At 37.6% G+C, this 13,330-nt stretch overlaps 1 protein-coding gene across 1 annotated transcript in view; it reads right to left on the bottom strand.

Annotated features, from left to right (window-relative positions):
• The window catches only part of ANKRD31 (ankyrin repeat domain 31), a 119,241-nt gene that overhangs the window by 16,920 nt on the left and 88,991 nt on the right, over positions 1-13,330 (bottom strand). Inside the window, exons 20-23 of the mRNA XM_045848253.1 lie at positions 10,505-10,592; positions 7,029-7,125; positions 2,740-3,739; positions 584-724 (exon numbers count right to left, since the gene is read on the bottom strand). Of these exons, the coding sequence (XP_045704209.1) occupies positions 584-724; positions 2,740-3,739; positions 7,029-7,125; positions 10,505-10,592 (1,326 nt within the window). The remainder of the gene's footprint in view (positions 1-583; positions 725-2,739; positions 3,740-7,028; positions 7,126-10,504; positions 10,593-13,330) is intronic.

Here is a 13,330-nt window from a genome sequence, read left to right as displayed (position 1 = left end):
TTAGTAGTCTTCAAAGTGGTGGACAGACTGGGTTTACAAGTCAAAAGACAGACTGAGGGGGAGGCTACTAAGTTGGGGAATTCTGAATGAAAAGAAATATTTATTTGAGAGGGCTAGCAATTCATAGATAAGACTATGTTCAAACATAAAGGTGGACCATAATTTCTATGGGTCTTATATCCCTTGCTCATTCCTTCTGTCTTTAGGAGAAGATTTGGTCAGAATACTGATAACATATTAATAAATTATTAATGTATCAGTGGTTCCAAATTTTCTATGTGGAATCACAAAGAACTGGAATCACTTGGGCTCAAGAAAATTGGGGCATTCAAATTTTTGAGACTAAGTGAAGAACAAGGAAGGAGATGCTCAGTCAGCTGTACAACCTTGCCCCTGGGGAGCTCTTGCCATAGGAGTTGTGGGGAAAAGCATGCAGCATATTGCAGAAGGGACACATGGGGACAAAAACAAGCTTGGAGAACTTTCAGATTTCTTTTTTAAAAAAGAAGTAAGTAGTTTTATCATAAAAATGGTACCTTTCCATTTTAATAAGAAGTTAAAGATAAACTTAAGAATGACTCACCTTACTCCAAGCATAATTCCAGGTCACACAACTGTCACCTCCTAGAAGATCCTTGAGCCAGGTGACTGGGTTTTGATAAATCTGACCACTTTCTATCTTAATTTTACCACTCAATAAAACACTGGCTTTGTGGGTAGTCCCCTGAAGGAAAAAATATTAAAAAAAAAAAGATGAAATATGTAAACTTCTACTTCGGGCCATGAAGAAGTAATAGGAACCAGATTTACCTTAACATCTGACACAACCCAAAAGATAGAATATGTAAAATAATAATTATCAATCCTCAAAACTCAATAAGAAAACAAGAATAAAAATTGGACAAGAGATTTGAACAGACACTTCAACAAAGAATAAATATGAAGACAAATAGCACATGAAAAGATGATCACCCTAATTATTATGAAATGTAAATTGAAACCACAATACATGTACTACTACATATATATACATATATCTACATGTATGTGTAGACACTGCATGTTAACACAGCTAAAGTTAAAAGACACATCATGCTAAGTGTTGGCTAAGTAAGGATGCAGAGGAATCACAACTCTCATACAGAGCTGGTAGGAATGTAAAATTTACAAACAACTTTGGCAGTTTCTTAAAATGTTAAATATACACTTACCATATACAATTCAGCCACCCCACTCATAAGTATTTACTCAAGAAAAATGAAAACCTATGTCATATCAAATTGCCTATCAATGTTCATAGTAGCTTTATTTGTAGTAGACAAAAACTTGAAATAATCTAAACGCCTACCACAAGTGAACAGATAAACTAGTATATACATACAATAAACTACTACTCAGTAATAAAAAAGAATAAACCACTGATACATGCTACAAAAAGGATGAATATCAAATAATTACGCTAGGAAAGAAGCCAGACAAAAATAAATACATATGGTATAATTCCACTCACACAGAATTTTTAGAAATGCAACTAGTGTACAGGGATAGCAAGCAGAGCAGGTAATTGTCTAGAGAGTGGCATGGGAAGGGAGCAGATGAAGGAGGTACACAACAGCACACAAAGAGATTCTGGGGTTTGAGGGACATGTTCATTATCTTGCTTGTGGTCATGGATTCATGGGTGTATACCTATGTCAACACTTGTCAAACTGTACACTTGAAGTATGTTTAGTATAGTGTGTCAATTACATCTTAATAAAGTTATGATGGAAAAATAGCTGAAATATGAAAAGTTGTATTAAAATTTTATTATAGCTGGTCCAGGGAAATAACCACAACTGTCAAAATACAAGTTAATGTAACTAATTTACTGAGTAAAATATGATTTGCTTTAACTAATCTGAGGTAGGTATTACTTAGCAAGAAATTGGTTAACAGGCAAGCAAACAGGAATTATCAAGGGATCTGAGATGAAGCTACTAATTTGGTATTTAAATTATAGTTTGGAGCTTTAAAATCATTTTTTTTGCTCCTAGCTTATAAGTAAAGCTTACTAGGAAAAGCCTTATTATCTGGAAATGGAAAGGGTTGGAAAGACTGGTCATTCAGATTAAGTTCCAGTTAGCAAGGCTGGTGTCTGTTGGACTGGTCCATCAGCAAGGAAGCGTTCCAGGACCCTGCAATCTTTGCCACTCTGAATTCCTCCTTCGAAAAGTGAATGTGGGGAGAGAGGAGAGGAAGCCTCTTTCACTGGCATTTCCAGTACCATCATTTTTTCTCCTCTATTTTTATGCATATGTGATACTGTTTTAATTGAGTCTGATGTATGCAAACTCCAGGTCAGCTTTGTCTGTAAACACAAACTGAGCTTCTAAGATGAATTTATACTTATTTCTTATTAGGGGAAGCTTTAACAGTACACTGGTAGTTTCCAAAACTTTGGAATCAAAGCCAGCTCCAACTTATTCTCATGTTGTTCTCATATCCTTCCTGGTGCAATATAATTGACTAATTCTGGTCTGAGAGCCCAAAGGTGCTTGTGACTGAAATCTGCGGGTCAATTGTATGAGCATTTCACTTGCTAAGAAGACAGTGGTTGTGTCCCTCCATTCAAGAAACCCAGTCAAACCTCATTTCACTAATTGGAGTTAAAAGCCTGCACTTGGTAGGCTTTTCTTACCACCAAAACTTACTCACTTAGAGAATTTACATGATTATAGAGAAAAAAAAATAAGATACCTGTGTTTTGAATTCCAAAATGTTATTTCCTGGGTTAATTCTTCCTAGAACTATCAGATCCTTTATCTGCATACATTTCTTTTTAGGAGCTGTGCTGTGGTTTAAAGGCTTTTTTGTAGAATGCTGCCGGTCAGGCCCAGAGGAGGAGGTACTCTGACTGTCATTCGCACGTACAACAACAAAAGCTGATTTTTTAAGAGATGTTTTTGCCTGATGCCCCATATCACTGTCTAAGTCATCAATAACTTCATGTGTCAGGTTTTCTGATGCCCTCCTAGGTGGTTGCTGGGAAGGTGTTTTCCTTTTTCCTCTTTTTGGCTCACAATTGAAAAGAGCCTGACTACAAATGACAGTTGATGGAGAGGCATCATTTCGGACAAATACACTTGTGATTTCTGAAGTATTTAATGTGCCAGTTTGTGCTGAAGAACTATAGGACTCATGACCTTTGGCTGTATGTTCTGTAAGATCATTTTCTTTTTGTGAATATTCTGCTGGAACAATAAAAGCAACAGGTTGGGGTGGTATCTTAATCTTTTTAGTGCCATCTGAAGGTCTGGATTTTGATGACACATCCAAGTTACAGTCACTGACATTTTGTCTAGAATTCAGCTCATTTCCAGGAAATTCTTCCCTTCTCACTGTCTCCGAATTTAGATAAGTGTTGGTATTCTGGCTGTCGTTCCAGGATTCCACAGACAACTGTGTTTCCTGTATGCTTCCATAAACAGGGCTGATGAGAGAAAAGGGGCCTGAGGTGGGCTGCACTGGATTTTCTGGACTGGTAAGCTCTTGGCCCTCCTTTTCACAAGAGATCTCTGAGCTGGATGGCAGCTTCCTCCAACTACAACCAGACACGGAGGTAACATTCTTATAGTTTTGAATTTTCTGGCTTATTTTTTTCTGTGTTTTTGCCACAACTAACAGGCTCTTCTGTCTTGTGGCCAAGTTAGCCAGTTGTTCTCTCAGGACACCATGCTTAAATGATTCTACAGATACCCTATAGGGAAGAAATAGAAAGAGACAAAAATACAAACACAGGAGAAAACTTTTTTAAAACAGTCATTTGCATTTTAAAGATACTTTGTCTCAATTCAAATTTGATCACCTCAAAGTACACAGGAGTCTGTCTCTGTAATTTATATCCTTTGAGAGGGAGCTGACTCTTTACGTACTTGAGTTGGCCTTTTTAAGGAGATAACAAAGTCATTACCCACATTTATATTGATATCATTATTTAGCAGTTGTGAGTCAACCCTAAAAAAGAAACAAAACTTGGGTAGTCTATCTAGATATCTACTAGTCCTTTACTTGGAAGCTAGCAACTGATGGCCAAGGAGGAACATCATTCTTCTTCATATATATACACACACGCATGCACACACACACACACACACACACTAATTCTTAACGTATGTACATAAAGAATTCTTTTAGAGAATATATATACAGTATATATACACAGAAAAGAGAGAGAAACATTTCTCTGCTGCATCCTTCACACGTCCAATCCAATGAAGGAGCGAACCACAACCCACACATGTGCCCCAACTGGGAATCTAATCCGTGACCCTCTGGTGCACTGAATGGTGCTCCAACCAACCAAGACACACCGGCCAGGGCAGGAACACCATTGTCTACGTCTGAAGTTTGCCTACCTGTTTAGTGTGGAAAGATGTGTCCAGAAGTAAAATTTGGGAGTAAGTTCCACTCAAGTTCCCTTAGCTATGGAGGAGTGAGATTATTTTGTAAATAATTATACCTGAACTAGATCTGAGAAATTCAGTTCAACAATTACTGTAATTGTACTTTGAACTTGTACTGAGGCATTTTCAAGGCCAGAGGGACTGCCTACATAAGCACTATCCTGTGCGCCTCCCCAAAACCAAATCTCTCAGGAGCTTGAGGGCTAAGTGGGAGGAAATGACTCATTCACCCCTCTTTCGGCTATACCACCTATTCCACAGTTATCTTCAGGATATCTTGACACCTTATTTCCAGTGGTTCTCAAACTTTTTGTTCTCAGGACTTTATACTCTTAGAAATTACTGAGAAACCCAAAGAGCTTTGTTTATATGGGTTTAATCTGTCATTATTTACTGTTTTTATAAAATAAAACTGAGAAAACTTAAAAACACAAGAGTACCCAAGCACACATTCCATTAACTATTAGAGTGATGATGTCATCACACATCATGTAGCCTCAAGAAAATTCCATTGTACACTCATGAGAGAATGAGAGCAAAGAAAGGCAAATAACATCTTAATATTCTTATAAAAAAATAGTTTTGACTTCACAGACCTCTTGAAATGGTGTCAGGGACCATTAGGGACCATCCTTTAAGAGCAACTGTTTTAAGGGAAGCAGTAATATAGATATCTGTTTCTTCTATCACAGTTTAGAGTTGTTGGTACTGAACTCCAAGTAGACTGGGTGTTAAAGCAAGCAGTAGAGGTAAGTAGAAGAAGCAGCAAGAAGGAATCAAATTAGCAAATAACTGGTAGCATAAAATGCAAGAAACTAAATAGAGGGAAAAGAAATTAACAATGCAGTTAAAACCATGTGAAACAGAGTTCAGACAGAGAATAAAAGTGTTCTTTGGCTTACAGGCTTTTAAGTCTTATAGTAATATTAATAAGGATTTACACTTGAAACCCTATGTGATCAGGAACTTTCCAAAATTCTACATAACTTGTTAATCAAAAGACCTAAAGAAAAATTGAAGCTAGCCATTTCCAAAGTCCCCTAGAAAATATTCTTTAGTCAATTTCCCATCTGTAGATTCTATAAGCTCACTGGCTATATAAAAAAGAATTTGTGATACTTATTCACTAGAGAGAAAAGCAAAATTGGGAAAAAGATTTATAAATAAAAATGAAAAACTGATTTTAAAATAAGTTCAGAAAAAATTTGAATATGCAATAGATGTCAAATGATTATAAGAGAAGAATACAAAAAAATTAGAAAGGTTACATGAGAATAAAGAATAGGGTCAAAAGGATATCTGCATATTCATTGCAGCATTAACAACAGTCAAGACATGGAAACAACCTAAGTGTCCATTAATGGATGATGGATAAATAAAATGTTATACACACACACAGTGGAATATTATTCAGCCATAAAAAGGAAATTCTACCATGTGAGAACACAGATGGACCATGAAGGTATTAAGCTAAGTAAAATAAGTCAGACAAAAAAATACACCCTATGATTTCACTTATATGTGGAATCTAAAAACATATGTATTTAGTATGCATGTGTGTATTTATACATAATGTATATGTGTGTGTGTATCACATAGATACAGACAAGAGATTGGTGGTTGCCAGGGTTGGGGTGTGGGAGGTGGGCAATATGGGTAAAGGTGGTCAAAAGGTACAAACCTCCAGTTATAAAATTAGTAAGTTATGGGGATGCAATATACAGCATGGTGGCTACAGTTAATAATACTGCACTGTATATTTAAAAGTTACTGAGAGAGCAGATCTTAAAAGTTCTCATCAGAAGAAAAAAATAGGGGACATACATAGCTAAGTATACGAAAAACTAATAAAAATAATATCCAAATAAGAAAAAAGTATATATAATATCTTTCTCAAAAAGGGACGAGAAGTGGTATATAAATAATATAAACATGGTAAAACTTCTTAAGAACCCTGAGAATTCAGAAGTACACAAAATGACAAAATATACAAGATTAAATTGCTCAGGAGGACATTTATAATAGCAAAAAGAAAATTTTTAATGTAAAAAATTTGAGTTTACTAAAGACAAAAAATGAGTTTGGGGGATTCATGACCAGAAAGGTTTTAGTAAAATTCTTGGCTGTATACTACTTTGTAAGATATTACAGTGTCATGTTCTGAGTATTTCCAGGAATAAAGAAGAAAATATCCTTCTGTGAAGTACAATTCACCATGCAGGTAATAGATTAGATAACCTCAAAAAGTTATTGTTGGCCCTAAGCAACATTTGTTTTCTTTTTTTTGTAGTTTTTTTTTTTAATTCTCACTTGAGGATGTTTATTGATGAGAGAGAGACAGAGACAGAGAGAGAAACACTGATCAGTCGCCTCCTGTACTCAGCCGTTCAAACCCTCAATCTAGGTAAGTGCCCTGACTGTAGATCAAACTGGCAGCTTTTGGTGTACAGGACAATGCTCCAACTAACTGAGCGACCCAGCCAGGGGGAGGACATCTGTATTCTTAAGAAACTCTAGGCCTTACTATTATAGTTATAAATAGAAAAATCTGAAAACTCTAACACACCTATTTTTTTCACTCACCTGTATTTTTTAGCTAGGTCATCCCTTTCTGCCTTCTGTTTGGCAAGCACATTATCCATAACCTCTTTTATCTCTAACATCTTTTCAGTGTATTGTTCTAGAAACATGGTAGTAAAGTAACAAGTCAGTTAATTAAGAGATAGCAAACATTAAATTTGGTCACATAGAATTCAGCCTTACTATTAATTTTACTATTTCCCTCCTTCTTCCCCAATATTGATGGCCCAGATATAAAAATCACGACTTATTACGTTATATCACCCTAGGGAAGTACCCTGAGGTGTTCCAGTAAGAACACTGAACCAAGAAAGCAGGCCAGCCTAGTTCTAATCCTGCTACCCCACTGACTAGGGTCAGTGAACCTGGATGAGTCACATGACCTCTATTAATACTTCGATAGCACTGTATGTATCTGTGTATGCACATTAATATACTTATATAATGTACTGTTCTATATATTTATAATATATATAACTATGTTATATGAGTTTAAAAATAAGAATTGTGCTATTGGTTCTTATTCCTTTTTTTAGATTTTATTTATTTTTTTAGACAGTGCGGAAGGAGGGAGAAAGAATGGGAGAGATGTGCAAGAGAAGCATCGATTGGTTGCCTCTCACATGCCCCCAGCTGGGGACCTGGACCACAACCCAGGCATTTGCCCTGACTGGGAATTGAACCACCAACCTTTCAGTTCACAGGCCAGCGCTCAATCCACTGAGCCACACCAGTCAGAGCCGGTTCTTGTTCTTAACACTTACATAGGCTTTCATGAAACAGAAGGTCACTTATAGATTTAACTGAAATAAGTATAATAATTACTTAAAATTTTCCTACTTTCTTCCATTGCCTCCTAAGTAAGGACAGCATGCACTACCCCAGCCCCATTACAAATCCACAAGATTTACACATAAATACTGATTATATCCAAATAAATTGAAAGACTTAGATATTATTTCTTTTAAACTACTTGTGTTCATTTTAACTTTGGCTTTGTTCCGCTAAGCTTTTGTCTAATTTTTCAGATTGATGCATATTTTTCAAGATAATTTAACTAGAGAAGATGAGTGGTTAAAAATAACAAGAAGTTCAGAGTTGGAATTTGTTCCAGAACCTGCCTTTGCAAGTCCAACAAATGATTTGATAAGGAAAGAATCAGTGTTCCCAGAGTAGTTTTTATCTCCCCCAAAAGGCTAGTTTCACAATGTGATGCAAGTGCTAACAAAGTGGGGGAATGTCTATGATCATTAAGAATTTAAATATAAATTTGTTTAGCAGGTTTGATACTGATATTTCCATTATCTGTGTATCCAGTCACATTGGGTTTTCTAAATGGATTTTAAACCACAGGTAAAAACAACATTATCATAGTAACCTCAAATATTCTGTTTGAGGGTGGGAGGTGGGGGTGGGTGGGGTGGGGAAAGTGGTGGCGGGAAAACTGAGACAACTGTACTTGAACAAAACTTTAAAAAAGAAAGGATATAAAGATATTTACATGTGTTATTTATCAAAGAGACATTAAAATTGCCCTAATATGTATCATATTTTAATATATATGATAATAAGGCATTATAAAACAATGAGGATGACAGGAATTACTCAACAGATAAAAGAGTAGAAAAATGCAGGAAAACTCTATGGAGAGAACTCTATTCTATCCTTATCTAACACCACACATTGAAAAGAGATTTTAGATGAAGTATATAGTTAAAATGCTTAGGAGAACAATAAAACATAAAAATTTTAAATGAACATTTTTCTGTTCAATTGCACTAAAGATTATCTGATATGAGTGAATGCAATACATCTAAAAGAAAAATTTACAAAGAAATGTACAAAATGGGTTTCCTTACTCTTGGACCCTCTCAGCCAAAGATATAAAAGGTGTCAGAATATGAAGGTAGTGAGTTTGCAAAGATATTTCTTTACAGAGCTATTGCTTCAGTGGGTGGGAAATCCCATCCTGAGCAGCAAAAGTGAGGGATGTGGGGGTTTCTCCCCTATATTTCAAGCCTAATGGTAGCATTTCTCAAAGGGTTGTTGAGAGCATAATAACTTCCAGCTGAGGTGATAATGGACTCATATCTGGCTTTCTCCTTGAACACCTAGAGGCTGAGACCCTAAAGAGCAAGGAGTTTCCACAGCAGAGAAGAGACAGCTGCTGCTGTGTTGGAACTGTCCTCCCTTCCAACAGTGGGTCCAATATACCAGGATCCTCAAGACTTGATGTGGGGCCTGTCCTATGATCCTGCCTATGAAGGCTTCTACCTGTAGGCAGGTAGATGCATAAGATATTGTAAATACTAAATAAAATACATGAATCATCATATTTCAGGGGGGTATAAATTATTTTGGATTATTTTCCTCAAAGTATAACATGTACCATGTGTTAGGCCAGGAAAAATAGTAGAATGAGCATAATTTAAAAGGAAATGATTTTTAGAAACCTTCACAGCATAAGCTAGGACAAGAGATGAACTAACAGTTGTATCTTGCTACATGAAAGATTGATGAGGTACTTTACATTACTTTATTTTTAGCTAACTAACTTTTAACATTCAGATATGCATATATCAGGAGCTACTTTCTACCTTGTAAATCATAACTCAAGAAAACATAGCTGTGCCCTGATTGGTGTTGCTCCGTGGACTGTCATCCTGTAAACCCCAGTAAACCAAGAGGTCTCTGGTTCGATTCCCAGCCAGGTCTTTGGTTGAGGGCATGTGAGAGGCTACTGATCAATGTTTCTCTCTCGTACATTGATGTTTCTCTCCCCTTCTCTCTCCCTCCCTTCCCCTCTCTCTAAAAATAAATAAATCTTTTTAAAAAGTAAAAGTAGCTGTGAACTACCAAAGGTTTTCAAATATTTACTGAAGTTTTGAGAAATTAAGATAACTAGGTCAGAAATTGGTCTAATTTGCTATCTTGAATCACTAATGTTTTGTAAACAAGAAGACATCTATGCAGTAAGACATAACTGCTCATTTGAAAGGTATGAGGATTTGCTTTGCTGTGTCACTACTATACATTCCTTTCCTCACCCAGGGACATTTTTTTTTCATTGCTTTTTAGAGAAAGGAAGAGAGAGAGAAGGGGAGAGAGAGAAACATTAATGTAAGGGAGAAATGTCAATTCACTGCCTTCTGTACATGCCTAGACTGGGAATTACATGTGCCCGGACTGAAGATCAAACCCACAACTTTTTGGTTACAGGAGGACGCTCGGACCAACTAAGCCACACCAGCCAGGGCCAGTAGCTTATTCTGATCACAGTTCTGAGTAGCTGTGTCTCATGCTATACCTTGAATCTAGGTATCTTTATCAACAATTACATCAACTACTGGTTTGTATCATTGACTTCTAATAATCTCTCCTGACATTTTACTCTCACATTTCTTTTAAAAAGGCCATTTTTTTCAGTCCACTATGATAAGGTAGTAATGATTCAAACTTCAGTATGAATCCCTATTTACCTGCATCTTCAGGGGTTCTTATTTCAAACTCCAATAAATTTTCTTGTTTTTCTTCTATATCTTGTAGAATGGCACTGATGGTCTGATGCTATCAAATAAAAATATTAAAAACTTCATTACAAGAAATTAGATGTTTCTGATAGGCAACTGACAAATGCCCAGTGAAAGTCTAAAGAAAATGCTATTAAAAATACTAATTCATCAAACAAGGATGGAAATTTCACTATCAACATGGAAGCATTGGTAAATATGCTTGTCTCCTCACACAACCACATCAAAATTACAACTAAACTGCAGAACCACCATTATTCAACACTGCTAGAAATCAAGCTGAATGGAAGTCCTACAACTACAGAATTAAAGAAGACACCACAAAGAAACTGGTAAGAGGGGCAGAGAGAATGGGCTGGTCCTATACCCACATGTGATAGATGAAAATTAGGAGGGATATCTTGGGAGTGAGGGGTTCCAGGTCCATACCAGGCCCCCCAGCCCAGGCTTCCAGTACCAGGAAGCGCACCTCAAGTACCCAGCATGGGTGATAAGGGAGGCTGTGCCACTGGACCTTATAGTCTCTAGAACTTCTGGCTGTAAAAACCCATGGGGATTGAGGTTATGGAAGACAGAAAACTTCTGGAGTCCCAGGCAATTTCTCTTAAAGGGTCCATGCATGGACTTACTCAAATTACTTCTTCTGAGATCCAGCACTGAGGCAGCAGCTTGACAGGCACCAGAGGCATATGGAGAGGAACTGAGTGTCTGGGATCAGGGTGAAAGCTGAGGGACAGCTTTCTTTCAGACAGAAGTGCTAGCAGAGGTCACTGTACCTTTCCTAAGCCCTCCCCTCACAGAGCTGGCAGGTGGGTACCATATCAGAGACTCCATTAACCTGGCTCACACTGTTTGCCCCACCATGGTGATTCCCTGAGGCTCCACCCCAAACAATTTCCAGGCACACCCAAGCTGTTTCCAGGGGCTTCTCAATATGAATGGCCTGTCTTAGCTCATGCTTCAGATTTTCCTCAATTTTCTCAAACAAGTAACATCTGGCCTCAGTGAGCCACATACCTCTTGTTAAGTGGCTCCAGGCCTGGCAATAGCAGCAGCTAACCTTGGTTCGCAGCCTGGCTTTATTTGGGCACCTTCAAGCCCAGCACAAGTAGCAGCCATCTACAGATTGCTCTGTAGTTTATGCCAGATGGCCCCAGACAGAACACAGGTAGTGACTGACCTTGGCCTGTGCCTCTCAGGAGGCCTAGAGCCTGTGCACCCAGTGGACAACTACAGACCATGTTGCAGCACCACCACCCCATTACCTCCACAAGCAACACACTCAAGGCATGGATCCAGAAGACATCAGAGCCTGGCTGAAGTAAGTCCTGCTCTGTGGAGTGGACCCCTGCATGGCTGACACCCCAAAATGGTAGGAGGGTGGTGATCACTGGTCATATCCAGTCCTTGCAGCTGATTGGCCTGGGTAAATCCCTCCCATTAACCTGCCAACAGCAATCAAATCTCACTTAGGAGGGTGTACACAGCCCACATGGTGGGCACACCTCAAGCACCCAGCCTGGGTGATAAGGGAGGCTGTGCCACTGAACCTTATAGTACACCTACTATATTAGGCTGCTCTGCCAAGCCAGAGAGATGTACAAGCTTTACCTAATACATAGAAATAAACACAGAGAGGCTTCCAAAACGAGGACACAAAACAACACATCCCAAATGAAAGAACAGAACAAAACTCCACAAAAAGAACTAAATAAAATGGAGACAAGCAATCTACTAGATGCAGAATTCAAAACACTGGTTACGAGGATGCTTAATGAACTTAGGAGAAAAGTAGATAAACTCAGAGAGAACTTCAACAGCATGAAAAAGGACATGGAAACCACGAAAAACAATCAGTCAGAAATGAAGGATACACTAACTGAAATAAAGAATAATTTACAGGGAATCAACAGTCGAGTGGATGAAGCTGAGAATCAAATCAGTGATTTGGAATATATGGAAGCAAAAAACAAACAATAGGATAATTAATAAGAACAAAGAATCCCCCCTGAAAAAATGAGGATAGATAAGGAGCCTCTGGGACAACTTCAAGAGTACCAACATTTATATCATGGGGGTGCCAGAAGGAGAAGAGAGAGAGCAAGAACAAGAAATTGGAAACCTATCTAAAAAAATAATGACAGAAATCTTCCCCAACTTGGTGAAAGAAATAGACATACAAGTCCAGGAAGTGCAGAAAGTCCTAAACAAGATGAACCCAAAGAGACCATCACCAGGACATATCACAATTAAAATGCCAAAGGTTATTATAGACAAAAAGAGAATCTTAAAAGCAGCAAGAGAAAAACAGTTAGTGACCTACAAGGAAGCTCCCATAATCTTGTCAGCTGATTTCTCAAAGGAAACTTTGCAGGCTAGAAGGGATTGACAAGAAGTATTCAAAGTGATGAAAAGCAAGGACCTACGACCAAGATTACTCTATCCAGCAAAGCTATCATTTAGAATTGAAGAACAGATAAAGAGCTTCCCAGACAAGAAAAAGCTAAAGGAGTTCATCACCACCAAACCAGTATTATATGAAAACTTAAAGGGTCTTCTTTAAAAAGAAGATTAAAAATATTAACAATAAAATGGCAATAAAATCAATAATTGAATCTAAAAAACAAAATAAATGAAGAATCAAAACAGAAACAGAATCATAGATACAGAGAACATTTTGATGGTTGCCAGAAGGGAGTGGAGGTAGGGGGATAGGCAAAAAGAGGTGAAGGGATTAAAAAGTACAGATTGCTTGTTACAGAACAGTCATGGTGA

Source organism: Phyllostomus hastatus, unplaced genomic scaffold (genome assembly GCF_019186645.2).
Source record: "Phyllostomus hastatus isolate PE091 unplaced genomic scaffold, TTU_PhHast_1.1 phas_contig_58, whole genome shotgun sequence".
NCBI lineage: Eukaryota > Metazoa > Chordata > Mammalia > Chiroptera > Phyllostomidae > Phyllostomus > Phyllostomus hastatus.
The sequence above is the reverse complement of the archived record's forward strand: the minus strand, read 5'-3'. Positions and strand labels throughout refer to the sequence as shown.